Here is a 23222-nt window from a genome sequence, read left to right on the forward strand (position 1 = left end):
AAGGTTAAAACAACTACTCTAGTACTATCTAAGATAAGAAGATTATCTAGATGCAAGATTCCCTAATTGTGCTTTTCAGCTTTGATTAGCCAACTAGCTCTCACAACTCCAAACAAAAGCTTTAAATTTTAACTGTAATCTCGATGGAAGTCTTTTAAATGTCATTTTTTTCTTTTTTCTTTTACTTTGGTTCACAATCATTTGACTTGCGTGCTTATTTTGTATGTCTGGGGCTTTTTCCTTCTCAAGGGAAAGCGCCCACACTGGGAACCTCTAGGGCTCTAGTACCATAGACAATACATGTGAGTGAAGTACCAAATCAAGCCAGGATTTCTCTTCCAACGTAAGATTTTTCATTTGTGGCACTTATGTTTTTTGCTTCCATTTCCTTGGTATTCTCACTAGTGTCTTTTGTTGTTTAAATGAGCAAGCTTTTCTATGCCTAAAACATTCATAAGGTCTCAAACACTCAGATAATTTTATCAACTAGGACTATTGGTCAAGTAAATGAGTTAACCTAAAGTCATGGTCTCCTAATCTTAAGGCTCATCTATAAAATTAAACTCTACTTCGATCAACTTAAGCAAAGACAAATTTATATATCTATAATGGCAGATAACAAACATAACTATTGCACTCAAACAAACCATGAAAAACCACAATTAGCAATTATACATATCCACCTGGAGGTATGGAGTTGCTCATTTTGTCGAAGCAGATGTCCTCAGCCATGTGGATGGAAATCCATATAAGTCCTACATAACAATATCAAACCACAAGGCATTATACCTTGAGGAGGCATGTCAGTGTGAGAAAATTAAAACTCGTAGAAAACAAACTCAAAACACAATACAGACCCCTAACCTACCTATCTGTCATCCCTTTTAGGATAAAATTTTGGTAAAAATAAAACTCACCCTTTAGGCTTTAAAACTTCCACCTTGTCTACTAAGCACAGTGCTTCGAAGGTACCATCAAGCTGCTCCCAAAACCTACTAAATTTAGACATTTTATGGCAAGTTAGAATTTCATCCTAAGGCTTTGCAAACTTCATACTTAGAGTCTAAAGAGTTATTCTAATGAATGGAGCTTAGCATAGTCACTTTCTATTTTTAGACTCCTATAATTGCTCTCGATCATCTCCTTTGTCATGTACCTTTGATCAAGGCTACCTGGAATACAATTATCCTTCCTTGACCTGTACTTACGAGCGATTGAGATAATTAGTTAGCAATTACCCTTGCTCTTTTATGGAATTTGTCTTTTTGGTCCCAATCCTTGACCGTTTGATCCATTAACACTTAATCAACATCACTTGTTCTCTTTTTATTTTCGTGTTTTGATGGTCCATAATAGCTTGAAGAAAAGGATCTTGAGATTAAATAAAGCAAAGACAAAAGAGGTTAAATGAATAAATTACAAGAGGAGATAAATATGCATTACCCAAAGGAAGTAAACAAGAAAAAACAAAAATTGTTACCCAATATATAAATCTACAAAGTCTAAGTAGATCTTCAATGAATATTTGTAACTTCAAAAAAATTTGAATGGCATAAAGAAATTTGAATGGAATAAAGAAATAATTGAAAGGTAAATTCTCAATAATTTATGGCTTAGATTTTAAAAACCTTGCATGATGCTTGATGCATGGACTGTTTTTCTTCTTTTCTTCAATTGCTTCACTTGCACAAAGTTGTGATTCTAGGCCTTTGGAGAGAAGGAAGCTTATAATTCTTCTCAAAGAGAGCCACTTGGAGATGGATTTTATGGATGTATCAGACAATTTCACTACTTCAATTGTTTGTGCAAATTAAATAAATATTTACATATGTGACTTAATAAAGCGTAGTCTAAATGCCTAAGATTGTCCAAAACAAGTAAATTGATAAACCCACCATTAAAAACACTTAAGACTCTACCCTCTTGCTTTTTAGCAATGCAAACTAATCAAAACACTTTAGGATTGTCACCTTCTTGAATGTTAGTAGTAGTATTGACTTTCTAAGCATGGCTTGCCACCGTGGCTCTAGTGTGTCTTGATTGCAATTTAGCAACACAATATGAAATTATATTATGGCATACAAACTGGATGAAGTACCTTGTAAAACAGGTGAAGGCATGTGGAGACGGTGCAAGCCCCTTGGGTATTAGGCTTGCACTTTGTGACGTGATGACAAAGCCATTAATATAGATCATCGCCACAACAACGCAAGATACGAGTTAGGCGAATGCAAAACGAGGTGCAATTTTGATTTATAGAAAAACCCTCAACTAATCAACTTTCCAACCATCCCTAAGCTACATAGTGGTGAACCAATGAGGCTTAGATGTTAGAGTAGTGCTCCAATTACCGGAGAATATTTGTTGGTGTCCCTTACGTCTCCATACAACTCTTCTTCAAATTATCGAGTGTGCTATGTAACCTCCTTAGGAGTTTTAAAGAAGTCAAAATCTCACACGCCATCCTCCATAGGTTCATCCAAGGTGATGCAAGGTTGAGCTCACAAAGTGGACATTTCTTATGTGCAATTGCATATAACAATCATGTTGACATTGCCGCTGCGAGAAGTCCCTACTCGTGTGCACAAAAGCTAATGTTGAGGAGTGACAGTCTTTGAGAGGAAATTATAAGGGGAGGTGGGGCCTAGAGGGAAATTTGCTGGGGAGGACTAATTGGAGTCGGCTACTTGAGATCACGTGAAGTGGGGTCCTAAAAAGGTATGGGTCAATAAAAAGCTCATTTCTTGCATTTCTTCTTCTACCCTCCAGCTTGAGCACTCGTCCAGTTGCGCTTCTTCTCCCCCCCCCGGCCCCTTCCTGTCGGACAGGCTTATCCGCAGGTCTCTCCCAAGAAGAGTTCGCTCTTCTCGAGTTCGCACAATACACTTCATGGTTTCTTGCCTTTCAAGTGTTCTGCGTGCAATGTGAGGATTGTAAGAAGCTTGTCCCGGATCTTCATGGGAAGCACGAAGGTCTGTATATTAGACGAATCCTTTGTTGCTGCCTATGGTTCTCCCTACAAGCTGGTACTCTCTCTCTCTCTCTCTCTCTCTCTCTCTCTCTCTCATTCACACACACACACGCACGCACGCACGGGCACACACAGACACACGTACACGCACATTATCTATGTATAATATAAATGCTCTCTCTCTCTCTCTCTCTCTCTCTCTCTCTCTCTCTCTCTCTCTCTCACACACACACACACACACACACACACACACACACACACAAGTCTGTAAACGACGAGCCACATTTTAAGCCATTTTCATGCGTTCATGGTTGTTTTTTTTTGTTTTTTTGGTTGAGAGCTGCATAGGCGCTCAACATGTTGGATGACCAACAATTGCAACTTGGAGAAATTTTAAAATCTTGTAAGCGTCTTCCGTATCGTTTCGATCTTGTGAAAGTCAAAAGAAAGGGGGAAAAAAGACAAAAAAGCAAAAGTACAAATTTGTGTTGTGAATTTCCACTGCCCACCGTCATTGGAACTGTAAGGCTAGCATATCTGAGTTGTCTCTTATTATCAAGTAGATGTTTGAGCATTCACTGACATTTGCAGATGTTTGTTAGCACGAGAGGGAGGAATGGGCTATTTTGCTGTTATCATTGTGATTCAGTTTGGCTGAATTTTTGGGTTTGTATGTTTTTCTGCACAGAGGAATGGGCTATTTTGCTGTTATCATTGTGATTCAGTTTGGCTGAATTTTTGGGTTTGTATGTTTTTCTGCACATATTTTTTTTACCGCTCTTGGGCCCGAACACCTCTAGATCTTTTTCTGCAAATACTAGTAGTTAGTGGACTCAGAAATTCCTGGGCCCAATTGTGTTTTTCAGCATCTTTACAGAGATGTCTCATTTGTTTTATATTTCTCAACCAGTTTCAAAGTGAACTTCTATGGTTAACACATGCTCTTGGTTGTTAATTTCTGTAATTGCATTCTTCATTTTGAAGTTGAAGAATGAATGGATTTGATGATCTCATGAAGGGGATTGAGTAATGGATTTGTGCTTATTTGGGTCTTTTCATTTTTTGCAGGATGTAAGATCATTTGGAAGCTCAAGAGTAAGTACATTGGATGAGATTGGGAGCTCATCAGGCAGCACCGAAAACATTCTACCTGATTTTGGACGTTCTGTTACAAGCATGAATATGGAAGCCAACAGCTTCAATTTGCAGTCGATGACTGTAAAATCCAGCACTTTTAATTGTAGTTCAGATATCAAGGGCTTGAAGAGACCTGACAAGACCCTGGCTTGTCCTCGCTGCAACAGCTTGGACACGAAGTTTTGTTACTACAACAATTATAATGTGAACCAGCCTCGTCACTTCTGCAAAGGCTGTCAAAGGTATTGGACTGCAGGGGGCACTCTACGAAATGTCGCCATTGGTGCTGGTCGACGCAAGCGGAAGCACTCTTCATTGGAATCTGAATCAATATCTGAAGGGTTGTTGGTGGAATGTCCCAATGCAGAAGATTTTTCAGCTACCTGGAGTGCTTCAGGGGATTGTAAATCTCTAGCTAACTCCTCATTATCGAAAGATACAAGTGGTATTAGTTGTGAAGCTGGTAATCTTAGACAGAAAAAGCTTTTGCCCTCACAATTTGATGCAAGGTCTCTTGTATCTGATAACATATTATCAGCAAAAGTGCATGGTGGTCTTACACATGAGCTCATACGGGCAAAGCAGAGTTTGACCTCTCAGCATAGTTCTGGACCCCTTTGTAGCACACATGATAACAGAGAACAATCAAGCATCTTTCATGAATTTATAAACTCGAAATTTGCGGCTTGGGGTGGGAAACATGTCGCTACTTGTAATCCTCAGAAACATGGTTATGAACCTGTGGACCTGTCAAAGTTCTCCAAAGCACAGGTAGATAGTCAGGAGAATGAGCTCAAGGATGTGGATAGCGAGCTTGTGTTGGCAATGCCTTCTGAAAGGCAGGCCTCCAATGAGTCGGGTTGTGCATCATCCCTCACCACACAGGCAGTGAGTGTGGATGCATGTATGAATGATGGGAGATCTGATGGTACGGACTCAGAAGTTACTAAGGGAGGTGAACATTGTAATGAAGGAGGCTTTGTTGTTGCTAGTGGAAGTTTGCAACCTGCACATCATGTTTCTCGGCAGATTGCTGAGGGTGTGCCAGCTGCGTGTGATGTTTCTCAATGTAATGCCACTGGTGCAGGCACACTTCCACCAACTGCATTGCCCTGGAATGGGTCGCTGGAAAATCCTGCCTTTGGAGCTGCATTGGCAATGCTATCAATGCCGCTTTCATGGGGTGCACCAGCAGATAGGGGCATTTTATGGGGCTTACCATGGGGCCCCGCAGCAAGTGCTGTTGATGCGGCCAAAGCAGCATTGATTCCAAATACGAGTGCTATACAGAAGCCTCAAGCAGAACCTTCGAGTGAATTGACACAGAAAAGTCAAACAGTGTCTGAGAAAGTAGTCGAGAAATCTGGACAAAAGCTGTTATCAATGCTGCCATTATGGGGCCCTTCAACAGATAGGGGCCTTTCAAGGGGCTTACCATGGGCTCCTCCTGCAAATGCTGTTGATGCGGCCAAAGCGGCATTGGTATCAAATACAACAGCTTTACAGAAGCCTCAATCAGAATCTTGGATGGGGTTGTCTCAGAAAGTTCCAACAGTGTTTAATATGGCAGTAGAGAAATCTGGGGTGGAACTCAGTGAACCGTGTGAAGTGCGTGTCTGGGTTCCCAAGACCTTAAGGATAAAAGATGTAGATGAAGCAGCCCGAAGTGCGATCTGGTCAACCCTAGGCATTAGAGATACAGAAGGTTCTCTGGTTTCGGGAAAAAAGGAGGCTGCATTTCAATGTCATGCGAAGGAGGCCGGCATTGCAGCTGTCAAAACACAGAATGCAAATCCAGTGGCATTGTCACACTCCATGGCATTTCAAGAGAGTAGTTAAATTTCTTCATTGCTTGATAAACTGGTGGTGCAAACTGGAGATGTGTTCAGCCTGCATGTTCAGGCCAGAGACATAATGCTCGTCTCTAAAGAGTTTTGAAGTCTTGTGACTATTAACGATTCAAATTAAAGAATAAGTCGTCTCACAAATTCTGTTGTTCCTTGTGAGTTTGTTTTACAAGAAAAGCCCATGTAAGTGCTTGTGACTAGGGCTTACTTAAGGGATGGTTGGTCTTATGGCCATTTGTTGCTTTAGTGTTACTTTGTTGTTTTATGAATCTTTGTTTTCACCTTTCTGCACTGGGCATTGTGGAGGGTTGCTAACTAAGAGAGGCAGATTCGACTGTATTTTTTCTACTCGATTGAAGATTTCTTGTATAGTAGGTGAGTTGTTTTTTACTAGACAGTTGAATTCCAATTTTGAAGCACAACCAGGAGTACTGTGATGAAGGGTGATTGCTGATCAGGTTTGCGCATTTTTTTCATGTCAGTCCACTAGTAAATGTCGTGTTGAATAGTAATTCTACAAGGAGGCTGGGATTATTTTAGGTGGCTCAGAAGTATTGGTTTATTATGCCCTGGCAGGGAATTAAGCACATCGTGAAGCCAAATTATTGAAAGCAGCGACTGCCACCCTTCTTTCTACCTTCGTTTCATCTCCGTCTCAGATGGTAAGAATCAGAGGTTTGGTTGATTTCGATTTGTGATAGTGATTGGATGTTGCACCTGGTGGAATGCACATAAAGGAAACGAGGTGGTTTCTTAGAATGGTGGAAATTATGATGTGGGAAGTATTCCACCATTACATGCAGTGGAACCATCCATCTGAAAGAAATCCACTTGCCCCCACAATGAACGGCGTTAGTTTTCCTGTTTGGAAGACCAAATGGTTGACGAGGCTTTGGTCAGGGCGGCTCAGCCTGTTATGCATTGGAGCTTGAAAAACAGCTTGCATGGTGCCTTTTGGATGATGGTTGACTAGAGCATGCCGACAGTGGACTGCCCATCCTGTCTGCATTATAGAAGAAGAAGAAGAAGAGAAGAGAGTTTTAACATCGTAGGATGTGAAGAAGAAGAAGAGAAGAGAGTTTTAACGTCGTGGGATGTGTCTGCTTACAGACTGGCAAGGGCTGGGATGCATCAGAGCTGGATGTGTCTGCTTGCAGACTGGCAAGGGCTGGGATGCATCAAATTTTCATGTTTTAAAGCTATCCATCGTAGCGCATAGTGCTCGTTAAACGGAAGCCTCCTAAGCCTCCTGTACAGCTTGTGATGAAGCTTCTAGAGTGGTAATGCAGCAACAGAGTTACCCCAAGTGACTGGTGCTTGTATGTAGAAATTAGGTTGGTGACTCTTTTCAAGCAAACAATTGGTATCCCTAAGGGCACCAATTGTGTTGTTTTTCTTGTGGAGTTCTATCTTTACGTATGAGCTTGATTTTATGGAGCATCTTGTTCTTGCTAACTCTTGCCCAATATTTTTGCACAAGCAATGCAATGTAAGAGTCTTTGAAAATATTTTTTTTCATGACACTCCTTTTTCTCAAGATTTTATGTACTTGGATTCGAGTTTTATAGGTGGAGGAATTTATCTTCAAGAGTTTTGTGAACTTGACTGTACCACAAATAGTGATTGTTGTGCCTTGTAAGACCTTAAGATATTTCTGATTTCATTGTGTTTGGAAGTAGATATCTATGATATAAACGCCTTGAACCGGAATATGCCAATCTAAGTATCATCTGTTAAGTATGGTTTCATTTGTTCTCAACTATTTAGATTTTCTCATCTTTGTTCCAGTAAATCTGCTACTATTGTTCAGTTGTGCCATCTTATTTAGTTACTTGTTGAGAAATGATGCTCATTCAAAAGCATCATGAAAAACATTCATTCATTTTTGTGTTGAGTTTATTCCGAATGTTTCTTCCTTTGGATTGTTCAAGGCAATCAATGGTAAAATCAATAAAGCGGGGACCTTAAAAGCTCACATGTTTGACTTAGTATAACATTAATTGCTCTTTAGATCTTTAGTGCTTTTAGTATTTTTGCGCGCTCTTGACAAATGCTAGCTTTTATCATGGTTGAGTGTGCCCATCACCTTCGGAGGTTGATAAAAACTCACTTTGTTGGTTTTTAAGAGTACGTTCAAACCATGAATGACTTCTATACAAATGTGCACCTACTCTTGGGCGATGATGACATGAGTAGGGATGTCGTAATTATTGTCTAGGTGTAGAAGGTGGGAACCAACTTTTACAGTTACCTTGCACGGGGTTTGCTTGGATGAGTTACGCGGCGGAGTTTCCATCAATTATCCGATTTTGTGTGCCTATGTGATTTGTTAGCTTCCAATGTGGACACCTATAAATAAGACCCACTAATCCCATTTTGGGGACAATTGACTCGAGGCTTTTCATTGTGGAGATGTTAGACTTTGAGATTATTGCTTCTTTGCATTTCGTACAACTTAAGAGCACTCAATGTTGAGCCTTGTACCAATTGCACTTTCTAGATTAATCATTCCATAGCTTTGTTCTTTGAACTCTTGTACTTCGAATCACTATCAGAATCTGAAGGAATTGGAACAAAGGTACGATAATGAGCGATTGCACTCTCAAGGCAAAGAAACCATAGGAAATCCAGGTATCGGAGGTGGTGAGGAAAGAAAAACCTTTGAACATTAAGCACGTGCCGGACGACGGCATTAAAAAAGAGTTGAAAGATGCTCTCAGTCATTTAGCTCTTGTCTTTCAGCTTGGAAAGGGAGAACCAAAATCAATTTTGACATCGGTGATGTAGGAAGATGCAGACATTGACAATCAGATTTTAAGACAACTTAGTTAAGGTGAAGAAGCCGAGATAAGTATAATCAGAGATGGGAGGTAGACACTGACAATTACGACACGCACACACATTGGGAGAACAAACTTGATCACATGATAAGACCTGACACCAAGAAAGGGAGTCGGATCATCATGCGAAATCTAGAAATGGAGAGAGGTTTAGTCATCTGAAAATAACTTTTCTTACTTTAAAAGGCAATCGAAGAGATAACCTAGGCGTTTGAGTAGTATGCTGATATGAAGGAAATAAATGAAGATAATTGAGCTCAGTACTTTTTACAAACCCTCAAAGATGTTGCACGGAAATGGTACTATCATTATCCAGCGTTGAGGACATACATCAAGTTTTCATATTTGAGTATAGTGAGAATCGAGAGGATGAGGATATTCTCTATGAGTTGGATAGGATTCGACAAGGAAAGCTTTCACTAAGGAGTTATGTAGAGACGATTAAAGAGCTCACCAAAACAGTTGACCATTAGAGCAACGCATGTAGGCTTGGTTCTTAAGTGGCTTTATGAGCAAGAAAGTTGGAGAACAAGAAGTACCAGTGCCAATTAAAAAGTTTAATGATCCGGTGCAAAGAGCTCTAAAAATGGAACAACATGTCAATAAGGAAAAGGGCTGCGAGGGAAGAAAAGTTCCAATTCCAATGATTGTTCAAATGAAGAGTCGTCAATCAGCTCCAATTCTTCAGATGATAAGATATCGGAGGACATATCTAGGAGCAAGAAGAAGGGAGCATAGAGTAGAAAGATCAAGAAACTGTCCAAAAAGATCTATGAGATCTCTAGGACTAGACTTCCTGTGGGGAAACTAGAGACTCGGTGTACAAAATGTAAATCCAAAGAACATCAGTCTCATGAGTGTTGCGAGTGTAACTATTGCAAAGCTTTTGGGCACATGTGGAATACTTGCAAGATTACAATTCATCACTTTAAGGAGAAGAAGGAGGTCTCCATGATAACATTGACCAATTTAGAGTAAAAGAAAATATTTGAAAATGCAGACAACGGAGCCAGTACCACTCGTATGGTTGACAGAGGAAGGTACCAAAATTCTTCTAGTTGAGGACATGGTAGAACCAATTTTTCTACAAAATTTTTAGGCGTGTCACATGTGAAAAGTATGGACACTTTGCAGCGCAATGTCTAGACAATGTAAAAGCTGAACTTGGTGAAGGAAAGCTAGTAGAGAATTCTTAGTGATCATGCGCACTACTGATCACGCACACTGGTATTGGCATTGTCATCAAAGAGATACTAGATAAGTTGACCAATCAAATGAATGAAAGCAAAGAGGCTCAGAAGAGGGAGAAACAAAGGGCTATCTTGAAGGCTAAGGGAAAGACCAAGGGAGTGGATGAGTGGCAGGAGCAACGGAAACTAGCAGGTCAGATCAATCACGTCCTGGAGTAGAGAAGGCCAGAGAGATTAGAGTGCTCAGAAGCTTGATCCATCCAGAGGCTTTCATAGGTAGCTTTAGAAGCTCAGAGAGAGTATATCCCAACTTCTAGATCTGGTGAGGAGAATGCAACTAAAGTGTTTGATGAGAACCCTGAGAAAGAGGTACATCAAGTCAAGACTGTGACTGGGCTGAGCCTGTTAGAAAGGATTCGAAGAAAGAAAATATCTAGTAGGAGCAATTTGAATCTCCACCCAAGAACTCGACAAGTAGCATATAGAGAAGGCTAGCAGAGGCATGACACTATGAGGAGAGCTTTCCAGAGGGAAGGTCGTCCAGTTCAAATAGTAGTTTTGGAAATGGCCAAGATAAGATTTATATCAAAGGATGTGAAATGATCTAGAGGGAAGGTCGTCCAATTCAGATAGTAGTTCTAGAAATGAGCAAGACGATTTTTATATCAAAGTATGTGAAAGGACCTAGAAGTTGACTATTAAATTAGAAGACATCATAAGGACGTTACCTGAGGCTGCTAAGTTCATAAAGAAACAAAGATAGAAGAAATCCAAAGTGATGCCAACAATATGGTTCAAGATTAAGGATGACGAGGTATCAATTATTCAAATTGACTACAAGGTGAGAAAATAGTGGGAGCCATTGTCAAAAGTCATCCTGGACGGGGGTTGCTGGAGTGATTTGGAATCATTAAAATGAAACCTTACACCTTTTAGAATAAGGATGACCGATCAAAGGATAGTCTAAGCTAGTGGTTTAGTTGAAGATTTACTGATCAAAGTTGGTTTCGAGAAGTGTAAAATTATCTTTCTGGTAATGACGTATAGGGTACCTACAACATGTTGTTAGGTAGACCTTGGCTCACAAATACATGGGCCATACATGCCTACGCTAGCCATGACAGTAAACATACAAGAACCAAACAAAAGAATCCAAGTCAAGACAAACAACATTAAAAGATGGAAAAGAGTCATGTGACTAGAAGAGTTATTAATAATGAAGTATGGGACCAAAAAGATAGAACAAATATGAGCCTTCATGAACATCTTTCCAATTGCAAAAATAGATTTGAACACGATACTGCTAGATCAGAAGGCACCAGAGAGGAGCAAGCAAGAACAATACCCAAATTTCATTGAGTCAAATCAAGGAGAGATAGAACAATGAATTTGGATGGCAAAGCTGGGAAAACCTCACATGAGAATACGACAGTGAGGAACATATTAGATAGAGGTAAAGCCGAGTTCAAGCATCAGAGTGTGGGAATACTAGACACTACTGGTTAAGTAGTACATGAAGGGAAACAATCTATCCAAGTAGTTCAGAGACACCTGAATTTGAGTATTCAAATGGAATTTGAATAGAGAAAGAAGTTAAATCCCTGGCTAAAAGAAAAGGGGGTGAGACAAAGAATTGGTTATCACTACATGATCAAGGAATGAAAGAATGGAACTTGAGATCAAAGACATATCCAAAGGAAATAAAAATCAACAAACATCTGAAGGTGGAGATTAAAGAGAAACCTAAGAAATTATTCTAGAAATATAAACTTTGTGTTTGCTTAGGAGCACACGGATTTGAAAGGTGTTGACCCAGATATATGCCAACATTGGATACCATTGAAACCAGATGCTCGACTAGTCCAATTAGAGAGATAGAAATGAACCCAAACTATACAAAGAAGTTCAAAGAAGAAATCGAAAATCTTTAAAACACAATTTTTACCTTTGAAATTGCGAGCAATGAATGCTTTTTATTGTGGTAGTTCCAAAGAAAAATGGGAAACTTGTTGCAAATAGGGTTGAAGGGAAACACACATATCTTGGAGAAGACAAAGAAAGCTCAAGGCACACAACAACGAGTAGTATTTCTTAGTGCAAAATGCAAGATAAGTTAGACCTAGAGTGATGGGCATGTATACGATGCACTGGGAAAAAACCTCCTAGTGAGGGAAAAATGCCTCGGCGGTACTAAATGTGTTCACACACATCACTACTACATATGTATGGTAACAAATCCCTTCTGAGAGTGATGCGGTGAGCGAGAGCTAACACATAGAGTATAGGGAAGTGCCATGCCATGAGGAAGTGATCAATCCACAAAGGGGAGTAAGCCCAAAGCTTTGCGGAAAGCTTGGAACTTCTCACGAGGAAATGCCTTTGTGAAAAGATCTGCAAGGTTGTCCTGTGTCGGCACATAAGCCAAGTTGATCTCTCCTACCGAGATTCTCTCTCTCTGGCATAGTGGTAATGCATGTCGATGTGCTTTGTGCGAGCATGGAAAATTGGGTTCCTTGTAGCTGCCAATGTGTTATGGCTGTCAGTGTAGATGATGTTGGCAATGTCGTGTCCAACCCCCAAATCAGCAGTAAGGCGTCTGAGCCATACACACTCAATCGTAGCTGTGAATATTGCCTTGTACTCAGCCTCACAATTGGAAGTGAACACAATAGGTTGCTTCTTGCTCATCCATGATATGCATGAACTACCGAGCATGAAACAAAAACCACTCGTGGACACGCTTGTCATAATAACCAACTCAATCTGAATATGAAAAAGCATGTAAATCTTGCGGCAATGATCCCCCTTCAGATAAAACAACCCAAGATGTAAATTGCCACGCAAGTAGCAAAATATCCACTTGACAACCTGCCATGCTTAGACCCTGGGCTATGCATATATCTGCTGACTTGTGAGATTGCCAATTGAATATCCGGCCTCATATTGCATACATAAATAAGGCATCCACAATTTGGTAAAGAGTGACATTGGCAGGATCACCAGCATCATGAAAACTTCAAAATTGTTTCCATGGGAGTGGCAATAGGCTTGCAGTCCTCAACTCCAAACTTACATAGCAATGTCTCTATGTAACGTGTATGACACAAGGCAATACCACCATCACACTGCTTAAACTATATACCCAAGTAATGATGCAACATCCCATCTTTCATCTTGAAAGTAGAATTCAAATCAGCCTTAAATTCATCAATCTGTGTCTCATTTGGACCAGTGATCAGAAAATCATCCACATATAGAACAACAATGAGAAGTACATCACCCTCACACTTTAAATACAAAGTGCTTTCTATTGGACTGCTACGAAAGCCTTGTTTAACCAAATGAGTGTCAGCGTTCTCATACCAAGCACGAGGAGACTACTTCAACCATACAAGCTTTCTTACATTTGCACACTTTATCCTCTTGTCCTTTCTTAACAAAGCCGCGAGGTTGCGTTACATAAAATTCCTCAAATATGTCAAGAAAGCAGTAACAATGTTTGATTGATGTACATCCCATCCAAAATGCGCCGCCAATGCACATAGAAAATGCACACTAGTCAGACAACAAGTGGGAGAAAAAGTCTCTTCATAATCTATGACTTTTTGCTGTGCATAACCCTTTGCAATAAGTCAATCCTTTTTGCGATCAATCTCACCATCCGATTTACGTTTCAACTTGTAAAACTCACTTTGAACCAATGGCCTTTTGCTAGGAGGCAAATTACATAAAGTCCATGTGTCATTTTCTATAAGTGCATGATATTTTGATTGCATAACAATCATCCAATTTCCAAAATTCTGTGCTTCATCAAAAGACAGAGGTTCCTCTACATCACACAAGCTAGAAATAGCCAAAGCATAACAATTTGATGCATAAGATGCACCGCAAGAATCTGAAAGAGTACGACTAGACAAAGGTGCATCCAATTTATGGTCACGCAGAGTAGAACGTATTGACTACCTGATATAAATTCTTGGTCACCTTTGTATTCGACATCTGTGTTGTTTTGCAAAGAATGGTATTTGCTACTCCTTCTCTACTACAAACTGTCATAATAATCAATATCTAATTCTCCTAAATGATTTTCTCATATTAAACTGATCATTTAATGTGGGGAAGTGCCAGGGGAGAAAAAGCTAGAATATTGGTTAAGCTAGCAGACCGGCCACAGTAGGGATCCAAAGGGGGGGCCATCTGCAAAAGAGCCATGTGCAACAATGGGCTAAAAAGACCCTAAGGTTCAGCCCATTAAGACTTCCAAAATGCTAAGGTTCCAAAATTCAAAGGTTGTGTCCAAAGGTCAACCCTAGGGAAAATTGGATGCTTTGTGTGTGCCCTAAAAGTCTTTGCACATCCCTACATGGGAGGGGGCGAGCCCCAAAGGTAGGGGATGAGAGAGAAACCACACACACACACACAGGCTCCCTTTACACAAAGGGAATGAGGGACACATGTCAGCTCCCTAGCCTAGATGCCCACAAGGTGTGCCCAATTCCTATTGGAAGACCCTTGAAGTGGACCAATGAGAATTAAGCTAGATTAAATGTAGTTTAATTAATTTAAAAACATTTAATAAAAGAAACCAATGAGAATTAAGTCTCCTAGAAGACTATTGGGCAGTCTCCCAAAGGGTCCAATGAGCATTCAGAAGCCCCATGGCTTGCCTGATTTCTATTGGCCAGGAGGCAAAGGGGTCCAATGAGAGTTTAGTTTAATTATTTAATTACCTAAAGCTCTCACAAAAGGGGAAAGGGGGACACATGTCAGAAGGCTATCACTTATGCTTCTTAATACCCATTGGCTTGACTTGGGGAGGTCCAATGAGGCAAAAGCCAGACCAAATTAGCAACAAGGGCTCGCCCAAGAGGGAGAGGGGGCCGATTTTTGCTTGGGAATTGACACACACACACACACTCACACTTGACCATGTGTGAAGAAAGAATACTCTATCTCCTCCCAAGCTTTAATGGAGAGCTCATCACCTACTCCAAGCTTGTGAGATAGAAGCCTACATCAACACTCTCTTGGCATGTGGATGCAAATCCAACTAAGAGCCAAGCTTCAATGCATGCTCATCTCCTCTACCGAGCTAATTACTAAGCTAAGCTATGCTAATATGAGTGATTATGTGAGGAGATGTACATCTTTCTCCTAAGATACTCCTTCTTCCTCTCAATCTACTCTCATACCCTGCTAGCTCTCACCATGTTCGAAGGTGTGTGAGGTCTTGGGTCTGAGAACGGGGATAATTCAAGTTGTGTTTGATTAAGTGTTTTGCTTGGTGCATGAAGCTTCCATCTTCATTACACTAGCTAGTCTTGAAGGAACACAAAGCCTTTTGGAGGGGGGACCGGCTCCATGCAAATCCGGTCCTCAACTGTTGTCAATAGCTTATTTTCTCTCTCTTTTGAAAGTATTGTCGATGCTATCTAACTAGGTGTTATGCTTTTTGTTGCTCTCTCCACCCAAGCACTCTTGTAATTCTCATTAGGAATCTATTCTAATGAAATGCCCACTATGTTCATGCTAATTTCCGCTACACATAAGTTATTAGGCCATTAAATGTTACACAAACTCCTTTAACTCCTCAAAATTTTCTAGACTTTGCTAGACTTACCACCAAGTCATCCACACTTTGCCCACATTTGGCACCTCCTGATCAAGGTTACAAATTGGAAACATAACATGCATCATTACGTGGTATGCATCCATTACACTCCTCCACCAAGCAGCCTTGTTTATGGGTCCACGTAGATAAGTAATTTTCTCTTTCACTTTTTCAGATTGGTCAAGCTGCCATTTGTCAAAAGCCGTGCAGTTCAAAGTGTCAATCACAGTGCACTTATTGTGTAGGAGTGATTTCAATATATAAAATTTCATTAAAAACTGAGTATCAATAGAATTTTTTAACATAACTGACATGCTATTAGCGGGTTGCCATGACGAACGTCTGTATCATATCTATTTGGCACTAAGATAATATCAATACTTAGGGAAGCGACTTGGATGGGGCACGAAGACTCTTTGAGGGTGTCAACTTCAAGAAGTGAACCTACGGAACAAAGCCATCTAATGCACTAGAAAATCTATCACTCTCAAACTTGGAAAATTGTTTATGTCCTATGTCACCACACTAGGTCGTCACACCATTTTGGCACTCAAAGGAAGTTCAAATGCTACAAAACTTTTGGAGGATGTCTAAGGTACCTAAGGGCACAATCCTACCAAGTTTGGTTGCAATCCAATGAGGTACCAAAATCACAATCCATCATGATCAAGGTTTTAAAAGCTATAACAAATCATACAAGAAAGGTTTCCCTATGGTCTAGGAACACTCTCCTATGGTAGAAACATAAAAAAACAACCATTAATGCACCCAAAACAATTGATTTAGCTTGCTAATGCATAGTCGTGAACCACAACAGAATTAAAAATAATTATACCTAAATGAAAGAGCACTAGACAAGGAACACAATGCAAGATTTGATATCAAAACTCAGATTATCAAAGCTCAAGATAGTATGATTACAAAGCACGTGAGAGTAGCCGCTCTTAGTCATACCTCCAAAACTCAAAACTTTTGATAATGATAAGTGTCCCTCTCCCAGTTACAAAAATGAGCTTTGTTCCTAGGGATTTTTGGCCAATGGCCGACTTTACATGGCTTAGACTCATTTACAAACTTTACAACTCAAATTTGGAATAAACTGGCTTGAAATTTGTCTGAATAAAATCAGAGACTCTCAATAATTACAAAACTTTCTGGGAAATAATGAGGGACATCAAAAATTTAGGGCTCATGAAGAAGGGGTTTGACTAGGAGGATGCTCGTCTGGTTTGACTGCCAATACATGTGCATCTTGTACAAATCGAGCACTCTTTTTCATTTCAAAATGAGCTTCATAACTGTGTGTATTGTAACCATTGGCATAAATGTGACGCAAGCACTTTTTTATTATCTTGCCAACATTTTTTCAATTTGTTGCATTGTCCATGACCACTTGAACCACATGTTCAACACCGATTTATTTAATTATATTAATCAAAACCTTAGTAATGTAATTGCCAGTTTTAATAGCACCATAACTCTCAACAGTTTTTATGAATGTCTCTCCCCTTGGGACAAACTAGCATCACATTGATTGGTGGTCTTCTTTGAATATTAGACCAACCATCACTGACAATTGTGCATACTGAAAGCGATATATTCCCAATAATTATTTTGAAAACATGCTCTTTGACTCCAATGTAACATTTTTCCAAGAGATCATTTTGTATCATGTGATACAAAGGGGGTGGAAAATCTAGGACCAAACTCACCGATTTTCTTCCATGCATGTTTCCAATGATTGCTGTTGAGAGAGGCGGTTTTGCAAGATAGACCCAATGGCCTCAACACCAAGGCTAACACATGATAGCCTTGTCACAAAAGAAAAAAAAAAGGGGCACCACCTAGCTTGGGGTGCGGGTAGGACGCAGGGTGAGCATCAAAACACATCACTCACGCACCAGGGCATGAAACTACTCCCTCCCCCACTCAAACGCAGTCAAAGATAATAGACTCTAGGTGCTTAGGGTGAGTTGATACACGTACAAGAGTGAAGGATAAGAGAGAGAGAGAGAGAGAGAGAGAGAGAGAGAGAGAGAGAGAGAGAGAGAGAGAGAGAGAGAGAGAGAGAGAGAATCATACCAAGTAGCCCGCCATAAACCATGAATCACAATAATCCCACAAATATGCATATATATAGAACACAAGAGGGTGACTTGAATTTACAAAATGGGAGAACTCCATTATGATGGCTCAGTCATTAATGTTGATGTGTACACCAAGATGCTTTACTACCAATGCATGCGTGTTTCCATAGAGGATCTACGGACCGTGCTATTCCACAAAGCCTCACCAATGGCGCTAGAGACGTTGGTGCAGCTAAAGTTGGTCGAAGCTAGCAAGTGGTCTATGCCAGGCAAAGGGTGCAGTCGAGTGCAGTGCAGAAGGCTAGGGCAAGTGCCAAGGCCCTTGGCAGCCAAAGGGTAGCGGGAATGCATGCTTGAAGCGGTTTTTTAGGCCAAAAGTGCTATGCAATGGTCCAGATGGGATGGCGGGTCAAGGTGTCCAAAATGCCAAGTTAGCATCCTGAAATGTAGTGCTCAGCGTGCTCTAGAAGCTGGTCTAGACGGCTCGTCAAATGGAGCCCCGGTGCTCTAGATATTGCAGTTTAAAGAAAGAGTGTGTAGCAAATCCCAGATGGACAGGGCAGCTAGGGCCACGTGACCCGGGCTGATGTCATTACATATATGTGTAATGCTCGAGTTGTAGAGCATGCCTGTCTTCTCGGAGCGAATTGAAGCTCTAGATAGCAAGATATGGTCGGTTGAAGATTTTTTAGGGGCCGGGTCTAAGCTCATTTGCCCACCTTGGGGAATGTGTCATTTGGCATTTCCTAGGCCTCGACAAAGTCCAAGCAGATAGGTCGCGCTGTGTGGAGTCAGCAGGAAGTTGCGGCTTGTGATTCTGAGCCCTGAGCATCGAGTTACAGTGTGGAGGAAAAACGGAGCATTGGGCGGTTGAGTGCATGCAGATGCATTTTTGATTTTTTGGCGGCCTCGAAGGGCGGACTCAAAAAAGTCAAAGGGTTGCCAGGTTTGCATCGCACTGGCCCGATATAGTGAAGATCCGGCATGGCTTTGCGACACGACCATTGGGTAAAATAGCAGGGAATGGTAGGGCATCCGATGCAAGCAAAAGAGGTTTTTTTGGTTAAAAAATGGGGGGATTCTAGGAGCTTTTGGAGGCATCTCACGGGCAGCTGCCAGCCCTATTGCCCCACATGCGGACACGGAGCTCCATAGCTCGGGGTATAGAAGCTGGGGCGTGAAGCCCATTTGATGTATAGGGAGGCGTGGAGAGCCTGGCTATGCCGTTGAGCGCAGGCGGCGCTAGGGGCGCTGTGCAGGCGGAGATGCCAGAGGTAGAGGCGGTTTTGGCGGCAATTGGCGGAGCAGGGAAGCGGGGCCGGACGTAGCAGTACCCGACACGGGCGCGTTGGCGTCGCTGTCCGATGACATAGCAGTACCTGACACGGGCGCGTTCCCGCGGGCCAGATTTAGGAGAGGGAGAGAGGAGGCAATAGCGACATCGCTATTGCCCTTCCCCCCCATATAAGAGGGAGCTCCCACAAGGTCACTCCAAGGGCGAAGGAAAAGAGCAAAGGTCGTCCGGGTAGAAGAGGACCAAAGGTGGCCAAAATGGACCAAAGAGGCAGTGAGAGAGAGAGAGAGAGTCAAAGCTTGAGGGCAAAAGTCAAAAATTGAGTAATATAAGGCTAAACCAAAAGACGGTAAAAGGTGAAAAATAAAAAATAAAAAATAAAAAATAAAAAATAAAGAGCCTAGGGGGCAATAGCGACATCGCTAATGCCCCCCTTCCAAGTGCAAAGAGTGAAGAAGAAGCGGTGCCCCCTTTCCAAAAAATGCCAATTCAAGGTGCCAGGTGGACCAATTAAATTGTAAATTCCCAAATTAAAGGCCCCCCCCTATAAAAGTCAAAAATGGATCAAATCAAGGACTTTTTTCTTGGCCTTTTGAGGTGCTATTTGAAGCCTGCAAAGTGGAGTTCTCAAGCAAGCTAGCCCCTTTGTAACTTTTGCTTGGAAATGGCCATGGTGATGGCAAGGCAAGCCTGTGTATATGTTTTTTGAAGTGCAATCAAGCCACAGTGGCCTCCCGTGATGTTGTTTCCCCTTCCCCCCTTCTCTTTCTCTTGCTTTCATGATTCTCCTCGGTGTCGGCGGCTGTGTGGAAGTGTGTGCCCCCCCAGACCGACGGTGTTTTGAGTGAGAGAGTGAGAGTGAGTGTCTGTGTGTGTGTGTAAGGGTGGAGACAGGCAGTGGTAGTAGGTGTACTTTGTGTGGTGGTTTTGTGGAGTGTGTGAGCAGTGACAATTGAGCAGGCGGTGGTCTGCTAGTGAAGAGTGTTTCTTTGAAGGTGTTTTCTGAGAGGATAGGGGTGCTGTGAATACCCTGAGCTATAGAGAGGCCATTGTGTTTGTGCCGGGTGTGTTCCCCCACTCCCCGTCTCCATCTTCTGGTGCCCCCACGGGGGAGCACACTGATTGCTCCTAGTTAATAAAAAAGAAGCAGTTTTTCGCGTTCGAAGTCATGGCAGCTAGAAGTTATGGACCGATATTCACAGGAGAAGAGAGCCATGACGAGTGGATGTCAGATTTTGACCTGTACATGCTATCATTGTGTATTCCGAACGAGGATAGTAAAATGCAGACTTTTCCTTTGGTGATCCGTGGTAGAGCTAAAGCATGGTATGACGCATTGGAAGGCGAGTCGAAGCAAGCATAATAAGAGGGAAACAACTGAGAGGGAGACAGAGACAGAGACAGAGCGGGAAACTAGATCTCGCAAGGGCAAAGAGAAGGTGTACGAAGGTAGAAAGCAGCCTGAGCCTAGCAAGAGAAGGAGGCGTCGCAAGATCAAGCAAGCGGATTTCCAGCTAGGACGTGGCTATCCCGAGTACAATTTGGTGAGTGATGTTCAAAATCAAAAGGCAAATATTACGTTTGGTCAGTTGTTAGCTTTAAATCTAAAGTTAAGAAGGCAGTGGTCCACAAGTGTTAGCACCAGGCTGCCAAGAGCTAAGGGAAATGTCCAAGCAGTGCAAAACATGGCTTTAAGGGTAGGTAGCCCCACTGACGTTCTTCCGCTTGTGGATGCGATTATAGAGAAGAGGATGCAGGTACAAGCCTACATAGACGGTGGAGCACAGGTTTGTGTCATGACGGAAGTAGCCATGAAAGAGACGGGAGTCAAGGCAGTAGTCAGGTCAAATGTGCGCATGAGGATGGCTAACCATACTAAAGCCAGGTGTCTGGGTGTGGTGCAGGATGTGAAGGTCAAGGTGATGGGCATAGAGTGCCTGATTGACTTCTTTGTGATGAAAGTAGGGGATAATGCTTACCCTATCATTTTGGGTAGGCCATGGCTTTTGGCAATAGGTGCAAAGCACGATTGGGAGAGCAAAGTGTTCACTTTGCTTGACAAAGAGAGAGGCAGACAAATTGTGCTTGATTTGAAGACGAAAGAGAGCAGTTCTCGTCCTATGGCAGTTAAAGATGAGGGCGACACGACGAGTTACGAGTACGAGACCGAGACGGGCTATGATGAAGGCTATACTAGCACAGAGGAAGAGGAGAGCGAGGATGACATGTTAAAGATAGATGCATACTTGTTCGGGGTCACCATAGACGATTCTCCACTTAAAGAAGAAGGTATGGAGTCTCAAGCTCATGGTTTAAGCATAGAGGAGGTTTTGAGTATGATAAGTGAAGACCTTACCAAAGGGGAAAAGGAGGGCTATGTTCAACAGTGTGAATCCTATCCAAATCTATTTGCTACGGAGTACAAGCATTTGCGAGGTGCAAAGGGGGTGGAGCACAAAATTGTTCTTAAAGAGGGACATAAGCCCAAAGCACAGAAGCTGAGAAGACTAGGAGAAATTCAAAAGGAAGCCCTTTGGTAGGAGATCAATAATCTATTGGATGCAGGCATCATATATCCTGTGAAGGAGTCATAGTGGGTCTCGCCAGTGGTCATAACCCCTAAGAAGAATGGGAAATTGAGGGTGTGTGTCGACTACAAGCCATTGAATGCCGCGACCAAGAGGAATCACTACCCCTTGCCGTTTCAAGATGAAATCCTAAACTAGGTGCTGGGCATGAAAGGTACTCGATTATGGATGGCTTTTTGGGGTACTTTCAGATAGGGATTGCACCTGAAGACCAGTTGAAGACCACATTCATATCGCCATGGGGTTGCTTCACTTACCGGGCGGGATGCCATTCGGGTTGGTGAATGCATATGCCACCTTCCAAGGTTGGATGAACAGGGTATTTGGTCCATACCTGGGCTGTTTTATTAGGGTCTTCATGGATGATATCGGCTGCTACAGTTCAAGGTTGGAGCACCTATCAAAGCTCCAATTATGCTTTCAAAGGTTTGATGAAGAAGGAGGTCAGCTGAACCCCAAGAAGTGCAAGCTAGCACAGCCTCGAGCGCAGCTGTTAGGTCGTGTGGTGTCGCAAAAAGGTATAGGAGGTAAAGGAATCCCTTCAGGGTTGATTCTCGAATAATATACCTCTTGAGCTCTGAGATGATGAAGGCAACCTTTTGATGGGTAGGGTGCCATGAGATCCAAGGGATGTAGTTGTAGGCATTCAAAGGTTTTTGATAGCACTGGGAGTCCAAGAGGCTAGATGAAGTGAAGCGGTCACCCTTAAAGAATTCGATGTCAAGGATAATGGCACGGGTATGGGAGATGGTACTGGAAATTTTAATGTGCTCTTGGAGAGGTTCACCATAAGAGTTTAAGAGAAGGGTAAGGGTATTACGGGGTCCCTTCCATAATCCAAAAGTGTCATCAACATACCGCTTGACATAGAGGAGGGGGCTGATCCCGAGAAGGTGAAGGCATTGGTGTTGATGGAGCCACCATTAGATGCTCAAGGTTTGGCTTCATTTGTTCATAAGTTGAAATATTTGTCACGTTTCTTTTGGATGCTGTCGCAATATGTGCATCCTCTTCAAAAGAGGGCTCAGCAAGTGCATGGTTATGAGTGGGATGAGGAAGCTCAGGAGGTCTTTGATAGGGTTAAAGAGATTTTGTGCCAGTTGCTAGCGGTGTGTCCTCCCAATTGAGAGGACGACTTCTATGTGTCTATGACAGTGGGTACAGTTGCTATCGGAGCGGTTCTACTGCAAAAGGTAGGGAGAAGCTACAAGCCGATATACTTCGAGAGCATGGCGATTAGCCCAAGAGAGGCTACCTACACCGAGGCAGAGCAGTGGGTGATGTCTCTAGTCTTCGCTTGCAGGAAGTTCAAAGTCCATTTGATTGTGCGTAAGTTTTTTGTGTTGACGGCTAATAATCTATTGCCAGAGGTAGTGCTGCATTTAAAGCTAGGAAGGAGGATTATGAAGTGGGTGTTGGAGCTACAGGAGTTCGAGTTTGAGTTTAAGGTAGATCACACGAGTCGGTCTCACCTGGCAGACATTCTTGTCAGCAAGGCCGTCGATTTGCTGGCCTATCCAAGAGTGGTGCGAGATGAAGCTAAGGAGGAACCTGACTTGGAGGATGCTTTTACTATGTGGTTCGATGGAGCATATCGAAGGGTAGTGCAGAAAGCAGGAGGAGGTGTGGTGATACACGACCCATACGGCAAAACTAT

General features: G+C 42.1%; 1 protein-coding gene across 2 annotated transcripts; it reads left to right on the forward strand.

Moving 5' to 3' along the window:
- The first annotated feature begins 2788 nt into the window (after positions 1-2788).
- LOC147422035 (uncharacterized) lies at positions 2789-6240 on the forward strand. Of its 2 annotated transcripts, XM_086503282.1 has the most exons (3): positions 2805-3026; positions 3320-3374; positions 4040-6240. In XM_086503282.1, the coding sequence occupies exon 3, from the start codon at positions 4148-4150 to the stop codon at positions 5945-5947; it is 1800 nt and encodes a 599-aa protein (XP_086359408.1). In that variant the 5' UTR covers positions 2805-3026; positions 3320-3374; positions 4040-4147; the 3' UTR covers positions 5948-6240. The 2 variants fall into 2 exon arrangements, with proteins under 2 accessions (XP_086359407.1, XP_086359408.1); XM_086503281.1 differs by lacking the exon at positions 3320-3374 and having other exon boundaries at positions 2789-3026.
- The last annotated feature ends 16982 nt before the right edge of the window (positions 6241-23222 follow it).

Source organism: Adiantum capillus-veneris, chromosome 27, assembly GCF_014529385.1.
Source record: "Adiantum capillus-veneris isolate H3 chromosome 27, ASM1452938v2, whole genome shotgun sequence".
Lineage (NCBI taxonomy): Eukaryota > Viridiplantae > Streptophyta > Polypodiopsida > Polypodiales > Pteridaceae > Adiantum > Adiantum capillus-veneris.